The sequence below is a fragment of the Syngnathus leptorhynchus genome, chromosome 8, assembly GCF_054491065.1.
Source record: "Syngnathus leptorhynchus isolate UIUO chromosome 8, UIUO_Slep, whole genome shotgun sequence".
NCBI classification, from domain to species: domain Eukaryota; kingdom Metazoa; phylum Chordata; class Actinopteri; order Syngnathiformes; family Syngnathidae; genus Syngnathus; species Syngnathus leptorhynchus.
The window spans coordinates 11,434,020-11,453,490 of record NC_141202.1 but is presented as its reverse complement, the minus strand read 5'-3'; the positions used below and the strand labels follow the sequence as shown (position 1 = coordinate 11,453,490).

At 50.1% G+C, this 19,471-nt stretch overlaps 1 protein-coding gene across 1 annotated transcript in view; it reads right to left on the bottom strand.

Annotated features, from left to right (window-relative positions):
- Nucleotides 1-202: 202 nt before the first annotated feature.
- syngap1b (synaptic Ras GTPase activating protein 1b) overlaps nucleotides 203-19,471 on the bottom strand; it is a 31,438-nt gene continuing 12,169 nt past the window's right edge. The window contains exons 5-22 of the mRNA XM_085918856.1: nucleotides 16,328-16,419; nucleotides 15,511-15,632; nucleotides 15,214-15,367; nucleotides 15,045-15,143; nucleotides 14,710-14,949; nucleotides 14,299-14,637; nucleotides 14,028-14,172; nucleotides 13,800-13,944; nucleotides 13,043-13,279; nucleotides 12,676-12,877; nucleotides 11,785-11,963; nucleotides 11,500-11,704; nucleotides 10,571-11,125; nucleotides 9,488-10,204; nucleotides 9,196-9,407; nucleotides 6,490-6,565; nucleotides 5,593-5,654; nucleotides 203-2,599 (exon numbers count right to left, since the gene is read on the bottom strand). Of these exons, the coding sequence (XP_085774982.1) occupies nucleotides 2,479-2,599; nucleotides 5,593-5,654; nucleotides 6,490-6,565; nucleotides 9,196-9,407; nucleotides 9,488-10,204; nucleotides 10,571-11,125; nucleotides 11,500-11,704; nucleotides 11,785-11,963; nucleotides 12,676-12,877; nucleotides 13,043-13,279; nucleotides 13,800-13,944; nucleotides 14,028-14,172; nucleotides 14,299-14,637; nucleotides 14,710-14,949; nucleotides 15,045-15,143; nucleotides 15,214-15,367; nucleotides 15,511-15,632; nucleotides 16,328-16,419 (3,902 nt within the window). The 3' untranslated portion in view covers nucleotides 203-2,478. The remainder of the gene's footprint in view (nucleotides 2,600-5,592; nucleotides 5,655-6,489; nucleotides 6,566-9,195; nucleotides 9,408-9,487; nucleotides 10,205-10,570; nucleotides 11,126-11,499; nucleotides 11,705-11,784; nucleotides 11,964-12,675; nucleotides 12,878-13,042; nucleotides 13,280-13,799; nucleotides 13,945-14,027; nucleotides 14,173-14,298; nucleotides 14,638-14,709; nucleotides 14,950-15,044; nucleotides 15,144-15,213; nucleotides 15,368-15,510; nucleotides 15,633-16,327; nucleotides 16,420-19,471) is intronic.

Genomic DNA, 19,471 nt, shown 5'->3' with positions numbered 1-19,471 from the left:
GGTTGAAAATAATATTGCTTCACTTTGGTAATCATTTCTTTTCACTGTTCACTTCCGTTGATAGTTTGAGATTTGAGGTCTTGTTTATTTTCACGTTTTATTTTTTCAAGCTTTTGGCCTCAATAATAAATAAAACCAAAAAAAAGAAACAACACAAAAACAAACCAGGTTAAGAATTTAATAATTTATTAATTTATTTCATTTCTATCTCCAGATTCACCTGCCCGAAAAATAGAAATTTCCAGTGTATTCAAAAGAAAATAAGAAAAAAAACAACAAAGAAAGTAAAATCAGAAGGATCACGACGTCGTCATCAACTGGATGTGCGCCAACCCCATCAATCAACAAAACCCAAATTATCAACACTATTCATATTATTGTAATTATTGTTACAGCAATAAGGAAATCATCAGAACAGCCACATTCATGTACAGCACTCTTCCACAGCACTCTTCCAATAATATACACCAAAAAATATTCGGTCTGTCCAAAAAACCAACAAGGGTCGAGGTGTATGGGGTACGGGGTTATTTGGCGCGGGGGGGGGGGGGGTATATGGCTTGTCAAAAGGGAATGAGTAAATGTTGAGTATAAGATAAGAGGGAGGCACACTTAGTATTGTGGGAAACAAACGCATTGTCACCAAAACGGAAAAAGCTCCCAAAGAATGAGTCAAATATGGTACATCAGGCTTGTCGGAATAAATATAGATCTCTGAACGACAACCCGCAACCAATCGAGTGGAAGCCACGGCTGATTATGAACCAAAGAAATCAAATCGCCCGCTTGTATTTACAATCACTCCCCCAATAAAGGCTAGGAAAAAAAAGGCTGGCCATTTTTGACAGGTGTTTTGCTTCTCTCTCCGCATTTTGCTCCAATCGCGAGAAAGAGAAGAAAAACGTTCCAGATGGGGGAGAAAAATAACTGTACACTCTGCATCTTATTCCAAACAAACGCGTACATAGCATATCCCGGATCTATGTACACATAGACACACATTCATTCCGGCTCAGGAAAATGTCACGCCGAGGAATCTCTCCATCGGGGAATTTCGAGAATGTCCCATTTCCCACCAGGAAAACCTCCAAAGTTCATCCACGCGGAGCAGGAAAGAGAAAGCGTCCGCTTTGTAAACAGAGAGCTTCATGGCGACAACGTCATGTGCAAATTTGGGCCGAGTCTTTGGGGATGAAGGGGACACACACCCGCGTACACAATTTTGTCCCCTTTTGTGTGTGTTCATGTGGGCAAGATTGTCTCCGTAAGAAAAAGATTCAAAGAAAATGAGGTCAACCAATAAAGAAACGGGAAGATTTCAGATGATGAGTCCTTCTATCAGAATAAATAAGCGCTGGAGAGAAATAGAAAAGAGGGGATAAAAGTGTCGGAGAAATAGTGACCAATCCTTTGCGGATGATCGTTTTAAAAGACTACAAGTGAGAGCGAGAATAACATCAATAATCAAAAGAAATGCTCTGAAAGTAAATAAGCTTGAACCCTCCTGTTACATTCTGGCCGGGTCAATTTGACCCAAAAGTGTCAGAAAAGACAAAAGTCATATTTTATTGGTTGAGGACCAAGCGGGACATGTTTCATGGGGAAAAAAAACCCAACGAATTTTAACTCTTGAGCACGCATCATCAAAACTCACTCAGTTGTCACGAAAGCTTAAAAAAAAAGAAAACAAAAAAACGCCTCGAGCAGTTTCAGCCGTCTCTGTGCAATTGGTTAGACACGCGGGTTGCAAAATGTCTCAAGCAGCCACTGGACCAATTTGTACAACCAATCGTGTGTCCGGAGCATGGTAGCAACGTTTCGCCATTATTTTGCACTAAATAAATAAATAAATAAAAAGTCAATTTTCCCTGTACCGCACACAAGATGAAATGAGGAGGACTTCGGACATCAAAGGACACACCAAAAGTCTCAAGGACCCAAAATTCAAGTCTACACTGTGGGCTAGAAGCAACCATTTTGCTCAAACTCCTACTTGGGAATTCAACCAAACGAGTCCCAATAAAGCCCCAAACATTAAAAAAGGAAACAAAACAGGCCCAGATAGCAGTTTTACTAATCAGTGCAATATTTGGTGGCTATCCTCAGACCAAAAGTCTCTGAGACTCGAGCAATGCAGCCCTCTACAACCGTTTCAGCCCCGCCTACAGATCCGAACACTCCAAATTGAATCGGAAGTCAGGCATTTTGCTTTCAAGCAGCCTTTTGAGTGAGTCAATACGACTTGTGCTTTGGAATCACCGGCCATTTTGAGCCACAAGGTAACAGGAGGGTTGGAGAGCTCGAGCACCTTGGAAGTACAACAGGCGCTCTTCCCGCAAACGTCTTGCCCTCCCACAAAAACAAGAAAAAAGTCAAGAAAGAACATGAGGACGCCCCCGTCGCGGTTGCTCACATGCTTCGCCGGGGTTCGGGACCGTCCTTGGAGCACACGGACCAGCGGCCCGCGTTCTCCCTTTGTCAACCGACTGCGTCGCGGGAAAGCGCGCGGGACATTTGGCTGTGCCAGCCCGTTGCGTGGCGCCGTTGGCGCATCAGCCAGCTAGCTTCCACACTGTCCTCCATCAAGCTTTGCGAATGGCTGAAGAAACACAGGGCAGGGGAGGGGAAGGGATGGGATCATTATACGAAGCATCCTTCACCCCCCCCAAAAAAACAAAAACGACAGAGTTCCATTACCTGAGTCACGAAGGTTATTTACAGTCGATTGTTGTTGTCGATATACAGTAGAAGGAGGGCTCAAATTTGTTTTTTTGCTTTTTTTGGGGGGGGGGCCGTACTTTTTCAACCAAAGTGGTGGTAAAAGCGTCAACACGTAACGTGTGAGGAACGAGACAGGAACAACAACAACAACAACAACAAAAGGCCTTTCCATTCAAGTTGGAGTTGCTGACACTGAACAAAAAAAAAAGCACGGGAATTGAGCAGGACGGTTTTGGAACACACGAAACATATTCAAGGAATTAAAAAAAGCTGACACAAACATCAAAATGGGCGACAAGTGTTCCCGTCTCGCGGCACCCAGATGCCAATTTACCGCGTTGAGGAGCTTCATTGAGTCTGACTACGGTATAAAAGCAGTTCTTTGCCGACATCACGAAAGCAATGAACTTTGCTGAAGTTTATTTTAGTCAGCGAACTATGTTGAACTGAGCTGAGGAACATTGTTAGGTCAGGCCTTTTTTTGGGTGGGAGCGTCAATTACAGTAGTTGTAGATTTTTGTTACGTGGCGCTGGCGAGAACTCTAATTCTGCTTAGCGCTCCCTTTAGGTTTGGGCCAGGATGGTGCCCAAAGTGGAACAAAACTAACTCTAACCCCCCCCCCAAGACAAACAAGACAAATTTGACAAAACATGATTCACAAAGACACATCGGAAAGAGACAAAAAGCACATAGAGGACAGTGGGCCAGTCACGCACGCAGGCACGCACACGAGCCAATTGCACCATTTGTTGTTTAGCACCGGTTTGGGTTCTGATATTGAGAAGAGAAAATCCTTGGATTAAAAAAAAAAAAAAAACTGTCAGCCAGCTGTAAATGAAACAAACCGGGAGGTGGGTTAGGGGGGGTCGTCTTACTGGCCAAGCCCAAGGCACAGAGGACCACTCTCGGGGTGCGAGACCTCCTGCAGGGAAACGTGTGTGTGTCGCTATCTTGTCCGGCAAGAGCGCAAAGTTGAGGAAAGCCCTTTGAGTTGTGTGTGTGTTTGTGTGTGCGTACGTGTGTGTGTGTGTGTGTGTGCAGGAAAAATACTTTCAGAGCATCTCTCTCTCAGTGTTGCGTTAACCCCCCCTTGCGCCCTCCCGGGGCCGTGCCAGGTGGTCCGGCAGTCGCCATGGAGCTCTCTAGGGAGGGCGATCGCGAGACGGCGGGGAGGTGCCGAGGTTCGCTTCCTCCTCCTCCTCCTCCTCCTTCGTCTTGATGGCTTTTCACACCGGGGTCTGCTGAACCCAAGGAGGAAAGCTGGGTCTCCTGGCCAGATAGACAGAAAGGGCGAGGCAGGTGGGGCGGGGGCGAGGGCGTGTAGAAGAAGAAGCCATTCAATGACCGACGAGAGGGAGGCGAGCAGGCATGGACGGAAAGACGGAGAAGCAGAAAGTCAAAGAGGAGCCATCGGGGACGGAACGAGTGAGAGAGCCAAAGAAAGACAAGGAGAAAGAGAGAGGGAGGCAAAGAGGAGAGAAGAGGGGTTACAAAGTGCCGATGGATGGAAAACAACAGCCACAGCATCGCAACTCGCCAAGAAAAAACAAACACGCACAAGCAGCAATTACACGCCACTCGTAAAAAAAAAAAAATGAACACGCGAGACAAAAAAAAAAGACAAAAAAAAGAAGGATTTGTCTTTTTAGTTTAGTTTTTCTTCAAATCCGAGTGAATACTATCTAGGGGCATTACAAACACTTCAATAGAATTTACTAAATATATTCTAATGTTTGTTATTAGAACGAATGAGCATCGAGCCGACTTGTACAAAAATATGTAAATGTCACTTCTTGAGGTCGACTATTGTAGTTGAAGGTAGCTTCGGGATTGCAGTGTGGGATGGAGGGAGGGGGAGGACATGGGAGGGAGGGGGAGGACATGGGAGGGAGGTGGGGTCAGGGGGGCTCGCGTACAGCGGAGAAAAAGGACAAGCATGGCAATAAATCATCCGATGGCGCGTGAGTGCGTCCGATGCCTTCAACCACAAAAACAAGAGGAAATTGATGCAAAAAGGGGTCAAAAGAATCTTTCTCTTCTCAATCAGAACCAAACAAACGTGTTGCTTGTGCTCAACACAACAAAAAGCGCTTTTAATACGCAACGTGCGTCCGCTTGGCAGGCGGCGCACACGAGCATATTAAAGGCGAGGCGTCAAGCAGCTGGACAAAGACACCACGCCGGTACGCGGGCACGCCCGCTGCCTCGGAACAAAATCCTGAAACAAAAACCAAACTTACCCACGTCAGTCTCACACTCTGCGGGGGGAGGGAGGTTGGGCATGGCGGGGCGGGGCGAGGCGCCGCTCTTTATTTATTAGCACAAAATTGTTTTGATACGACTAAAAGTACAAACAAAACACAACACAAGAAGGTCACAGGACCAGCAAACACACAAACACACACACAAGGTTTGACACACATCAAAAGACAGGAAACAAGAAGACACAAAGAAGACGCAAAGAAAGGTGTGCGCTCCATTGGTGTTCTCCAGGAAAGGTTGGGGGCGGATACGGAGATTTCCCATGATTCCCTTGTTTGATTTAGCAAGGCGAAATGAGATGTACAAACTGTAGAATGCTATTTTTTACGTTTTTGGGGAGGAGGCTGGAACACATTAATGGTATTTGCATTCATTTCAATGGGGAAAGGTGATCTGAGTAGGGAAACTGAATCAAGTTTTCCTCTTGCGTACAGATTCGGACAATTCCACACTTTTTTTCCTGTTGCTATTTTCTACACTGGGACTTTTAAATGGAAAGTGTGAGCGAGTGAGTGACGAGGACACACAGCGAGAATGGCGGGGGATGATTGAGAGAGTGAGAAAGAGAGAGGGAGAGCAGGTGAGAGTTTGTCGGCTGGGCTTATTACCTGGACACTCGGGGTGGGACGGGGGCGAGACGAGGCTGCACTAGGATGGACTGACGCCTCCCCTAAGAGAAATCACCGTATCTCGTCAACAAGAGGATCAAATACGAGGAGGACGGGCAGGACGAGGAGGGAGGCGCAAAAACAAAACACACCCACACAAAGACGACAGGACATGCGTCGCAACGTCAACATGCGCTTGTTGTTCGGAGCCAAAGATTCGGTTCACATGCTTTGCTCGAGTTGTACACAACACAAGAACAACAATAATGTCAGAATCGGATGGAATGGGAGGAATGATACTCAACTCAATCCGGATTGAAATCAACCTGAGGTCCAGGCTCACTTTCACCTCTTGTGGTCATTTTGTCCACTGTGGAGTCAACCGTACCACAAATGGACCAACGTGGAACAATAATCAAATCCACTTTGATGCGCTCCGGATCGAGGCATGGTTCAGAACTGCCTTGTGCAGGCTTACGCTTCGCAGAGATTTGCTTTTCCTAGCAGGTCCATAAAGTCTTTGGGGCGGTGAAGCCGAGTCTGTCTACACCTCGCACACCAATAAAAGGGGGTGGGGGTGAACGAGGGGTGATGAGCGGGAGAACCACCATGTACGCGTGCTTCGGCCTCGCTCGCTGCAGAGCGTGTCAAAATCATGCTTGGCGGCCAAAACAGCACGAAGCCAAAACCACCAAAACCAAGACCAGCACCACCACCACCACAGGGCTCCACGGCGCTAGTGCACAAAGCCCAAATCCAGGCAGCACGGGCACACGAAATAAACAAGAGCAGCCCGCCTTGGCAAAACACAAGAAAGAGAAATAGAGGAAGGAGGACGAGGAGAAGAAGCGAAAGAAGAAGAAAAAGAAAGAAGAGGTGGTGTTAAGTTTGCCAAACCTGATCAGGGAAAATCCTGGCTGTTTTTGGCTCAATGACGTGTCCTCCTCGTATCTCATCCTCCACGGCCATGAGTCTTGGTAGCAGAAGGGAGCGGGACAACAGAAGGAGAGGCAGCATTAAGACATGAGGAAAAACATTAACGCAAAACAACAACATTTGCATTTGAGGCTCGTGGCGGTGGGAAGTTATGAAAGCCACAAAGGTCAAATGGGCCGTATGCGGGACGTCGGGCCGCCGCCGCCGCCACCTGCTGACCGTCACGGCCTTCCTTCTGGTTTGCGACGTTGAAGGTCAAAGCCGAAGACTTCCTCCAAAGGCAAGCCTTGAAGTTTTCAGGGAAGAAACGTGCTAGGCCCTGCCAATATTTTTTCAGGTTGACGGATCAACAGAGTCTTCTGGGAATTGCTGCTCGTGGGGGTTAAAAAAAAAATCCTTCATCTTAATCACTCAAAGCTGACGGATGCACGTTTTTTCTTTCCTCCTGGCTAATTCTGCGATTTTCCCAGGCCTGATGCTAATCCAAAGTGTCGGGGAAGGATTTGAATTTCAAGGGGGTGAGAGGGAGGTTAGCAGCAAAAAGTCTCGCAATCACCCGGACAGAGAGTGGCTGCTTCGCTTTTGCCTCGTTTTGACACCCGAAGTGGATCAGAAACAGAACCGGATCCTGATTCGAATCGCAAAGTGCACCCGATTGACTTTCATCTTGAATTGCATGCGCAACATTATAAAACAGACAGCTGGTTGTCATGCACATTTTTGCCCCCTACAGGATTGGTCCGGAATTGAAAATCATATGTATTAATTTTTTTATGTACACTACTTTCTTTTGGCAGAGGTTTGCATTTATATTTCAGTCACACACACACACACGCTGCAGTGAGGACACACAAAGTACACAAAGAAAGCAAAAAATCCACAGGTGGAGTTTTAAATATGAGCATTTGGATGTTTTATTGGAGAAACAGAGCTTACAGTTTTGCTTTGTACAAAAAAAATGGAGAGTGAGAAAGAAGGAAAGAAGGAATGAAGAAAAGAAAGAGAGATGGAAGGATGGAAAGAAAGACAGAAAGAAAGACAGAAAGAAAGAAGGAATTCATCCAGCAAGCACAGACAGCAAAGGTGATTGAAAAGCGTTTGGCCATGAGCGTCAAAACGAGGCACATGTGTGACGTTTGTTACGTGAAGAGGGAGAAAACAACAAGTCAGCGAGGTGAGCACCTTGACACCTCGTTTTGCTACGCAGGAAAAAAAATAAATATTATATTTTACTCTCACGTGTGGACGAGCGAGCCAGGAAAAAAACGGCCTGAGTGCAAAGTCTCGCCCGTTGTCACACCAGCGTATATATGTACTATCTTCATATTTGTCTCTTCAATAAATAGTATTAGCAGTATTAAGATAAAAACATTTCAATTCACTAAAACAGGCAAATGAAAACGACTGGGTCGACCTCATCTAGATTATTGCGGCTAAAAGCGCGTCTATTGGGATCTTGAAAGCGTCTCACTCATTTATTCATATTTCATACAGTACTACTATTGTTATGGCTCTTGCATCATACGCAACACACTCACACAATTCAATGCGCACGGTGGATTATAGTTACAAAAATAGATTAGTGCCACACATCAAACGTCCCCAACACGTCAACTCGTATTGGATATCCAGAATTGGGAGGATCTGACGGACCGGTGCGCTTCAATCCTATCTGGACGGGTGCCCGCAAAGAAGGCAATCGTGCCGAGGAAGTGAGCCCTGTGGAGCACCGATGGTTTAAGGTCGTGAGGAGGAGACACCGGATCTTCGGCAATCAGCCAATACAAGTCAAATCTTCCAAAGATAGCAAGGAAAGAATGATGAAAAGATCCAAAGGGGGACTTGAAACTTCCGATTTCAGCTCGGAATTGAAATCGAGAGAAAGAAAAGATTTAGAAGGCGATATTATATTTTAGCTTCTTGTTATGATGAAAAGATATTGTGCTTGTAAGAAAAGAAGGGCAGATTCAAAGTCATCGAGAGTCAAAACAACTCTACTTGCTACTGTGGCTTGCTACTGTGATAAAAAAAAAAAAAAAGTAGTAAATATTTGTGGACTCAAAAATGTTGGCCAGTGTTCTGTTTTGGGAGAAAAAGAAAACCCAAGTGAGTCCAAACAGTGTGACTGCTCTCACGCTGTCTTTTCATTTGCACATGGAAGCGCTTTCCTCCTGTCTTTTTCTACAAAGTGCCGAGCGAGCAAAAAACATTTTACTGGGGGGGGGCTCCGTCCATCCATCTGCCTGTCTGTCATCATTGGGCGTCTTCTTTGCTAAAGGGGATCATATGGAATATGTTCACTAAAAGACCAAATAAAGAACAAGAAGATTCGCACCAAACAGACAATGTGTTGTAACATAGCAATCTAAATCTAATCTAATCTGCCCCACCAAAAACAACGAGGCAAATCCAGATCCTTGAGTGGCGCAAAACACCCCCAAAATGCCTTCTGCTGACCTCAAGCACCCCAAAAACAAGAAACGGTGTTTTGGATTGCAAAGAAGAACGCACCGGGCCGGTCTCTAGCGCAGCCCAAAACATCTGCTGCTGCACAGCAAACTGGACCTGAGCAGCAAAAGCGTGCCTGCCGTGGCAAGGAGCCTGGTAGCCACGCCCCCACCCCGTGCCCCTCCCCACGAGTCCCGCCCCCTGCACACGGGGCATTACCTGTGGATGATGCCTTTAATCTGCGAGTCTTTCTCCAGCTGCTGCTGGTGCAGTCGGCGCTCGCTGTCCTCCAGCCGGTTTTGGTACTGCAGCAGGATTTTGTTGGTCTGCTGCTCCTGCGTCAGCAGGCGGCGCTCATACTCTTCCAGCTTCTTGTGCGACATGACCAGACGGTCCTTCAGGCAGTTGATCTCGTCCTCGTACTCGCGCACCTGCCGCAGGAGCAAAGGCGCCGTTTAGCGCTTTTGGACTCATCGTCATTTTTGTTTGGAGCCTTATAAGGACAACCCACCCTGTCCGTGCGCGACTCATCCATGCTCTTGGAGTACTCCTTAAGCTTGAAGTCCTCACGATCGATGCGCGAGCTCTCGATGTCCGCCGACAGGTGCGGCATATTGGAAACCCAGGCCACCGTCCTCTCGTTGGCCGGCGCCTGCGGTGCCTGTGACCCCTGCGACCAAAGACAACCGATGTCAAGGCGGGAAGGTTCCTGGGCCATTTCCTGAGAAAGTGTGGCGTCACTGGCCTGTTTGCCAACATTGGGCTTGAGCAAGTGCTGCGGCTGCGGCTGCTGTGGCTGCGGCTGCTGAGTCAGCGGTGACGGCTGCTGCTGTTGGGGCGACTGCTGCGTGGTGGGGCTGCCCGTCCCCTGCGGACTCCCAGACTCTCGCACCGAGCTCTGCTGGCGCGGCAGCCCCGGTGCCGTGTTGTCCTTCACGGACAGCTGACGGCCACCTCCGCCGCCGCGCACCTGCCGCACGCCCCCGTAGGCAGTCTCGGGCGACTGGAGGACGTTTCCGCTCTGCGGACGATTCTTGGCGGGGGCGCCGACCGACAGCTGGTGGGACGTCTGGGATTTGACGCGTTGACTGGGAGGGGGCGGAGCTCGTGGTTGGACTGTGGTCGGAGGAGTGGTGGCCAAGGATGAGTGGGAGGTGCCCGTCTGGGAGGTCAGGCCCATCATTTGCTGCTGCTGCTGCTGCTGCTGATGCTGCTGCTGTATGTTATCCTGAAGGACACAGAAATTAGTCAGTTAGCCTCTTAGCGCGTTAGCTCAACAAAGTGAGCGACTAGTTACATAATCTAATGGTTTCAATACGGCAATTACAGTAATTTATTAAAATAACTAACTGCTTGACAGTTTTTTACTTAACTACTGACATTTTCTTTTTGAAAGATTACATTAGAAATGCGTGTCCTATCAAATACTACGGTTCGGTAGGAGTAAAATTTTAAAGTGCGGTATCTTCAAGATACTGCGCGCTCTATGTTTTTGTGCGAATGGATTTCCCTTTCCTGCCCTTTTCAAATGAGCTGACTTGGTTTCTCCCCTTTAACACGGCGCGTCATCCCGGACGCAGTCGCAGGCAGGCACCTGCATGTGCACGGACATCTGGCGGCGGCCGTAGTCGTCGCTGTAGCTGTGAGAGTGGATGATGCTGGGCTGGCCCAGGTGGGCACCGTCGCCGGTCCTGAGGGTGGACAGGTCCTCGCTGCGGGAGAAGCCGCCACGGGCCAACTGCGGCAGGTAGCCAGGGTGCGAGGGCTCAGGGGTCAGGAGCAGGGGCGCGGGGGGCTGAGCGCGCCCGTGCGGCCGCTGCGGCCCGTCCGCCGTGGCCAGATGAAAGAGGGGATTCTGGAAGGAAAGCGGGTAGCGCATGGCGGCGGCTTGCTGTTGCTGCTGCTGGGACAGCGAGTCGGTGGCGGCGGCGCCCATCTGGCTCAGCCGCAGGCCGCCGGACACGCTGGAGCCGCCGGAGCCGGCCGACAACCTGCCGCCGGCCCGCAACTGGCCGCTCAGGCCCGAACCCAGGCCGCCACCGCCTCCGCCACTTAGCCCCCCGAAGCTGCCCATGCCGGCGATGGAGGCCTGGGAGTAGTTGAGCATGTCCACCGACTGCAGGTTAGACACGCTGTTCATTCGGGAATCCTGGAGGTCCATCATATAGATAGGCTTTTACTCACACTGAGCCGCCCCTCCCCTCCCCTCCCCGCCCACTGCGACATCATGACCCCGGGTGATATGGGTGAGGGTGACACCACCCCAATGTCTCGGAGTATTTGCCGGCAAATACCCTCCGGGATGAAACAAGCAGATGTCATGATACAGCGGCCCCCCCACCCCACCCGCTGCCATCTCGGCCTGCTCGCTACATGCACATGTTCGACTCTGACAGGGCTTGCCCCGATAAGCGTGACTTTACTGTAGACTTGATCATGAGAGATTCCAGCGAGTATGAGCGGCATGCAGCTCGTACTCGTGGCCCGGCCGATGGGATGGCGAGCGACTTCCACGCGACTCACCTTGCCGTCGGGTTCGGTGATGTCGGAGCTGCTGGTGCAGTAGGCCGGGCTGGAACGGGCCAGGGGTGGGCGGGACGCGTAGAACATGTCTTTGGAGGGCGCTCGGTGCAGGAGGTGCTCACGCTCCTGAAAGCTCAGCTGGGAGCGGGACGGTAACATTCCGCCAGTGGACGTTGGCGAAGGCAGGCGGGCGAGGTCCATGGAGCTGCGCAGGGGGGCAAACAGACGTCATTTTCAAAAGCGTGCACACGTTTGACAAAGCCGACGGAAAGAATCACGCCCTGCCTGTTGAGCATGGCGAGGTTGCGGAAGTCGGAGGAAGAGGAAATGCCCCGGTTGAAGGAGGGCCGGGATAGGAGTCGCTCGGACTGGTGGCTGGGCTGCCTCTGCAGGTGCGGGTTGCGCAAGGCCATGCTGATGTCGTTCAGAAGGCGGGGCAGAGGGCCCAGTTTGATGATGGCGTCCTGCGGGGGATAAAAGTGATCACCGCCTGACTTTTTCACATCACTTGGATTGAAAACGTGCATCTGTACGTTCCATTCCTCACGCTGGCAAAACAGGCTTGCTACTTTTGCAACCTCGGTGACAAACAAGAAATAGTTGACAAACGGTGTGAATATACACAAACTTGCCAAAAAGGAGCAAATACTACAATCAAAATGTGACCCACGATAATGATGGAAATGTGACAAACATGAAAATTCAACAAACAATATAATTCCAACTTGATGAAAAAATTAATTCCAATTTGACACAAGAAACTGAATGTGACAAAAATTATTTGACAAAAAATACAATTTGACAAATATAAAAGTTGGGCCAAAATAAGACAAACAACCAAAACTGAATTTCATCCAAACATGACAAAAAGTAGATATATTTGACAAACGGTTCAACAAGATAAGTATAAATAAAAATGGGAAAACGATCAATATTTGACAAAAAAATAAAATGTGTTGCCGCAATGGCACTAAACAAACACAAATGTGATAAGATACGAGCGAAATGAGAAAAAGGAACATTCTTTGACACCAACACATTATTTGACACCAACACTTCCAAATGGGACAAAAAAAAAAAAAAAACAAGACTGACAAAAAGTTGAAAATATGTCAAAACAAAAACATGACAAAAAAGGTTTCTGGCAGGGGTCAGTGCTCCCGCTTAGGCAGCTACCTTGCTGAGCTGGGCCATCACCTCCCAGAGGAGACTATGGAGCACGGAGAGCTCCCGGCCCAGGTCGATGTAGCCCTCAAAGCTGCCAGCGTTGGTGACGCTGTCCAGGTTGGAGATCTCATAGAGGAACTGCTGCATGGAGCCCCACTCCATCTCCACAAACTCGTTCATGAAGCACATGTACTCCTCCTTGTTGCCGAACCTGAACGCCAGCCGTCACACGTTCACACCAACGGCGGCCACGTGTGTCTCAAACAATCAACGTGGTGACAAAGCGCCACCTTGGTCTAACTTCCACAAAGCAGTACTTTTATAGTTTGGGATCGAAACAGCGATTTCTCACCAAATAATGCGAGATGTCACCTACTTGGAGAAGTTGGCGAGGTTCTGCACCACTTTGGCGATGAGGGTGAGCGTGCGCGAAGTCTGCTCATCGGGATATTCCTGGGTCAGGTTGAAGAGCGACGGCGACATGATGGCGGGACACAGGAAGCGCAGGAAGAGCGAGCCGCTGATGAGGCGCTCGGCGATGTCCTCGCGCCCGCGCTCGGCGCAGCGCACTCGCCACGACGCAAACACCTCCTTCAGCTCGCGCGGGAACACGCTGGCGGCACACGTGAGCACCACCCCCAAAAAGACACCAGTGTGGAGCGAAAAATTGTGTCAAATGAGAAGATTAAATACATTTTTCCAATTTGACAAATAAATTCCACATTTGACAAAACAAATCAAAATAGGACAAAAACATTGATGAAATGTAATATAAAAACAAAATGTGACTAAATCTGATGAACGTGACAAAAATATATATTTAATGGATTCAATGTGAAATACAATAGAAAAAATGTAACCTGAAAAAATATCCATATAATGAAAAAAAAAATTCAATTGGACCAAAGGATTCAAATTTGACAAAACACACAAAACTGTTGCGCAACATGTGGCAAAAATGGAAAACTTGAGGGACAAAAGATAAAAAATGCTGAATACATTCATATAATGAATTCAATACATGTGACAAGAAAATAATGTGGCAAAAATAAAATTGTGCTTTGCCATTGGAGAATTTTTGTTTTGAGTGTGTGGAAGACGGCGGGCGGTATGACGTGTGCGTGTGCGCTCACCAGTGGGAAGTGACAATCTTGCAAAGGGCCAGCTCGCAGCACATTCTCAGGTTGGCCTGGTGTTCCGGGAGCACGGAGGGAGGCGTTCGCATGGGGTCCACCTCGCAGTTTTCCTCCGATTCGTACAATGCGCGTATGAACTCCCCTGGGGAAGAAAGGACAGACAAGCCCGTTGACCTCTGACTTGAAGCGGGCGGCCGCGTGGCTCGTAGCAGCGAGTGTACCGACCGATGGCATCCTTGAGGTACTTGTGTCCGATGAGCTTGAGGTACTCTTCTATTGCTTTGGTGGCCAGAGTGTTCTCTCTGAAGATGAGATGCTCCCGGTCGATGAATCGGTCCACCTCGCACATGGCCATGTCTGACAGGAAGTCCTGGAGGAGGAGAAGTATCCAAAACATCTTTTTGACACACATCAACAACATGTCCCATGAAATATTTGGCTTTTTTTTTTTTGTGAGCGTCTGCTGACTAAGACATTTTTCGAGTCCGTGTTGTACCTTTGCTTTCCCGGTGCTTTGCAGAATGTGCACCAGGGCGCAGGCCACCTCCTCTTTGCTCTTGACGCTGAGCACGGGCTCCAAAACGGCGCACAGCGTGCGGTAGTTGTTGGTGACGTACTCGGCGAACTCCTTGTACAGCTCCATGGGCAGGATGTTCATGGTCTGGAAGCGAGACTTGAGGCGCAGCGAGGCATTGATGATCTTGCCGCCACCGCCTACGCCCCCCCCTTTGGTGAGGACGCTGGGCTGGATGACGGGGTACCACTGCTCCACAAACTGACGCCCTGTGATGCTGGAGATGGGGATGCTGACCAGGCCCAGGTAGGTGCTCTTTTCCTGGACAAATAGAAAAACATAACCCAAGACAATTTCGCAACAGCCTTCTCTCGGCTCTTTCTGCCATCTCACCTTGCGTCTTTTCTTGTCAGTCTCCTTGTAGAGGTGCAGGCGCAGGTTCCGCACGGCCGGCAGGTTGTTGAACTCAAAGTGCTCCCCCCAGAAAACGGTGTCGGTGCGCGGCTTGCTGGTAGTGCGCGCGTACAGCATGTCGTCCAGGCACAGCTCGCAATAGTATCGCTTCTTGGCGGGCAGCTCTCTCGCCTCGATGATCCACAGCTTCAGCACGTTGTCCACGCGCCGACTGTTGTCCTGGAAGAAGGAGGAGACATAGGTACGGGTGATCTCGGGCCAGCCCGTGGACCCTCGTTCTTTGGTCGGTTGGTTCATCGGTGGCCTCGCCTCACCTTGTTGGGCTTGACGGCTCTCTGCAGATTCTCGATCCATTTGTCCCTCTCGGCCGCCGAGCGACACGCAAAACACTTGGTTCCCGACGACGTGGTGACCTAAAGCAGTCGTCCACCCGCGACAGTTGGTTACCGTTGGCGACGCAGGGAGGGAGGCGGTTAGGCTCACCTCGAAGCAGTACTCCTGGCCCAGGATGCTGGAGTGGACGGGCTTGATGACGGCCTCCTCGTCCAGCGTGAGGTCGAGCGCCTCGGCAGCGCTGCTGGGCGACAGCAGCGACTCGTGTGAGTGCGACTCTTTGAAGCTTTGCATCAAGCGCGTCCTGCCGGAACCACGAAGCCGGGTCAGTGGGGGCAAGTCTCATTGCTCGTGGCCAATTTGTGCCTCCCTCGAGGAGTGAGGGTGGGACTTGTACGTGAGCAAAGCGTTCCGTGTGGCAAAAGTGTTCGACGCGAGGACACCGACCTGTCCTGGTCGGCACTGCGGAAGCGGGGCAGGATCATGTGTCGGAAGCTGCTGCTTCGGTCCAGTTTGGGCTGACTCTTGGCTCTCTTGATGGAGCCCTTCAACCTCCTGCTCAGGAAACTCTGCAGGCATAAGCACAAGGGAAGCGCTTAGGAGTGTAACATCATCAGCGCACGGAAACGGCCCGCGGTGTGCACCAGAGCGCAACGCCGCCCAACTTCCTGTCAGGAGAAAAGCGACCCATCCAAACAAGAAGTGATGCGCTGATGTTGGCTTGCTGGAGTTTTTCTTGGTCCACAACGGGATGGAGAGCAACCAGCAATACAGAATTGCTCGATTGCTGGGCGCTAATGATAAGATACTTGGACTCAAGCAGCAATTTCAGCTACTTTCGTCAGGACTGTGTGCTAGGATCACATTAGCATTTATTGCTATGCAAGCAAGGTGAGGCGCAGCATGATTTTCCACATACCTCCACCAGGGGCAGTGATCCAATTAGGCTTCCTCCCGCCACGGGACTCCAAGCAGCAGCCCTCCAGTCTCCGCCCCAGTACGGGAAGGGGGGTGGAGGGGAGCAGGAGGAGGACAAGCGGGGCAGGGGGAGTGATGGGCAAGGGGAGAGGGGCAGCGAGCAGGGCAGGGAGGCCGCTCCGCCTCCCTTCTTCCGCCGGCGCGGAGCGAGGGCGGTTGACGCGGCCAGGGAGAGCGGAAAGGAGGGAGGCGGGGGTGTGCCGCCGGCCCGCCGCCCCCAGGCGTGGGCGGTAGCGCGGGGGGGCACGAGGGGCAGCGAGAGGCAAGAGGCAGGGGAGTTACTCACGGATTGTCGGAAGGGTTGAAGGGGGGCGCTGGGGGGGAGGTCCATGCTGGGCTGCTTCCCCGTGGCGATGCTCTTCCGGCGAGGTCGGTGATCTAGCGGCACACAAGACCGACCACAAAGACGTTAGCAAAGCTGCTCACGTTGCATTTTGGAAATCAGTTGTCCAAATGTGCCCATTTCAAAACAGCGACTATTAATGGATCCCTATGACGACAGTTGAGCTTAAACGGTCCGTGTGTCCGTCTTGGCCGTGCGGCTCAGGGTTTTCTTTCAGGTGCCACTCTCTCTTTCTCTCCGTTTCCATTGAGTACAATCAAACACTCTCAGCAGCCCACGCTGAGAGAATAGAGAGGGAAAAAAAAGGAAAAAAAACACCAGCAAGACAGCAGCCAGTGGCTGTTTGATGAAAAAGCAGGCCAGACAAGTCGGAGGCCACCGGGGGAGCCACAGAATGGTGACCTTAAGAGCAAAAGAGTCCACCAATGAGCAGAAACAGTGAAGTGAGAATATATTCTGATGAGTAGCAGAGTTCACGTGGGGTGCTATCCGTGGTCCTGAAAAAACAGCTTCAAGGGTAAAGTAGTAAATTCAGTTGGAATGATATTCAAGTTTTGAGATCATTAATGGGGCTCTAGTTAATTACTTAATAGATTAATTGTGAGCAATGAAAAGAAGCGGGTTGGGCAGATCTAATGTGAGCATTTTGGCGCGCCTCTTGAGACCGCATCCTTCCAGTCCAAGGAGTCCCCAGATGAGTGGAAACATGGCAATGTTGAGCTTTCAAAGCCCGAGCTGGCAACCGCAGCGCCAGAAGTGCCAATTGAGTGTGTGTAATTAAGGCTGCGCTTCTTTTCAGACCAAATGAGCCTTGTCAGTCAGAGAGACTTCGGTGCCCACACGCCGCCCACCATGTCCAACGACATTTTTGCCTTATTAACAATGCGTGGGAGGAGCGAAGAATCAGCAGAGTCCAGGTGAACGGCAACCTGCGCAGCCTCGTTTGAAGCAAGCAAGCGCTCGGCTTCTAAAAAAACCACTCTTTGAACATCACACGGTGTTCCGGTTCCTGCCCATGCACAATGTGGATAAAGGCACGCTCGGCTTTCAGGTGCCCTTGATTAGCGGCTTAATAGTCGGCCCAAATGAGTCCCAGGCATTAAGTATATCCTTTCAACCAAAGCGCCAATCTGCTCCATTTCATTGGCTTTTTTTGCTTGCGTTGTCATAGCAACGGCAGGTTTTGAACAGGCTTGTTTTGTGACGCGCTTCCAAGAAAAACGGCGGCCCGCGTGCACTCGACAAAGATGGGCTGCATTCGGAAACGCGGTCCACAAAGATGGCGGGCAAAACAGTGTACGAAGACGGTCGACTTGGCGTAACGCAACCCACAAAGATGGTGGACGTGCCACCCTTTTCAGAGATGGCAGACATTGTGGAAAAACATCTCCTGATGATTGTGGGAGTGGCGCAAAACAGTCTACAAAGAAGGCCGACTTTCAAGAGCAGCCTCCGCAAACACGGCTGACTTGACGTGCACAGTGGACTAAACAAGCACACACACACACACACACACACACACACACACACACACACACACACACATAGAGGAAGACTAACAAAAAGGGTTGGCCGCAGTGATGATGTGCTCTACATTCAGTGAAGGCCACCTCTGAGGATCCTTAAAAAAAGGAGTCAGCAAAAAGAGAAGGCTAACATGCAAGCTTTGCAAGTGAAAGATAAGCCACACAACAGCCAGGACAAGGAGGCAAGACAAGAAAGTGGCGGAAGAGATGGAGAATGCAGTGGGACCATGGTGGGGGGACAAAAAACAAACAAGGATGGTGAGTTAGTGGGTACAGCTTACAAATTTCTCTTTCTGCCTTTTCTGGAAATGATCAGTAGAACATGTGAGATGAAAAAGCAAAGAAAACGAGCTTCTTAAAAGAAAGTAGAACAGTGAAGATGCCCCGCAATCAGGTCTTTGTTTTGGTTCCGAAATGTTTCCCATTGGAATGTGCATCAAATTCATCCGTTCCAGCCCCAAAACTAATTCGGACTTACTTGTTTGTTGTCAATCTGGATAATTGATTGAATTATCGAGTCGCTGCAAGAGGCACGATACATAAAAATAGAGAGCTTCAAGTTCAATCCGATAAGCAGAAGGTTGTTCTGTTCTTTTGGCAAGAAAAAGAATCCAAGCAAGGTTGTGCAGATGGACGGGCCAGGCTGGGCCGCAAAGTACATTCACAGCTGCGGGCCGCCCAAGAGGTGACCCCAAAGTGCCTCCGTGACGAGAGCAAGCGTTTCTCCTCCTCCTTTTGAAGTAGGCCACTCTTCAGTAAGTGTGCGCATTTTTCAGCACCACTCGGGGAGAGAAACAAACAGCCACCGACTCTCACGTCGAGAAAGACCGAGAGCAAGACGAGGAAGAAGAGGAGGAGGCGCGGCTGCTGTGCTGCGCGTCCCCCGCCGCTGCCGCCTTTCGCGGCGCCTCCTCGTGGCATCCCGCTTGCCCCCCTCCGCCCGACAGGCTCATCTTTCACACCCGGAGAAGCCAAGCAGAATGCCCGGCAACACCCGAAGGAAAAGAAAGAAAACCGGAAAAAGCTCGCCCGGCCAGCGTCCGCCTGGAGCTCGTCCTCCTGTGCGCGCTTTTAGAGCTTTCCCTTGGCTGACGAGCTGCGTAGGTGGGCCGCCCCAGCTCGTCTGCCAGCAGCCCGTTGCCTGGATGTCAGGCGCATCATCCTGCACAGGTCGGCGACGCGGCCGCTTTCTCTCTCGCGCGTTCTCTCCTTCATTGGGCGCGCACACGTCTGTATGCAAGTGCGTAAAAAGGAGGCGGGGCTTGCATTCCAGCTGGGACTAAAACTCTTATGCATTCAAATGTCGGTTGAAAGAAATTGTATTTAAAAAAAAAAACGCTTTGGTTGCGCTCGGCAGAATTATCAGACCTCAAAGGCTCTCTGGATGCGTTTCCATGACAACCACATTTTAACATCTGACGCTTGTAGCGAAAGAGCCAGTCCAACTCAAGAAAGAAGAGTCTGTAAGTCCAGAGAAGGTTGACATCAAAGCGTGGAGAGCATTACTAGCGTGCAAATTGGATCGTATTGCAGCTCAACTCTCTTCACATGAGAGATTTGG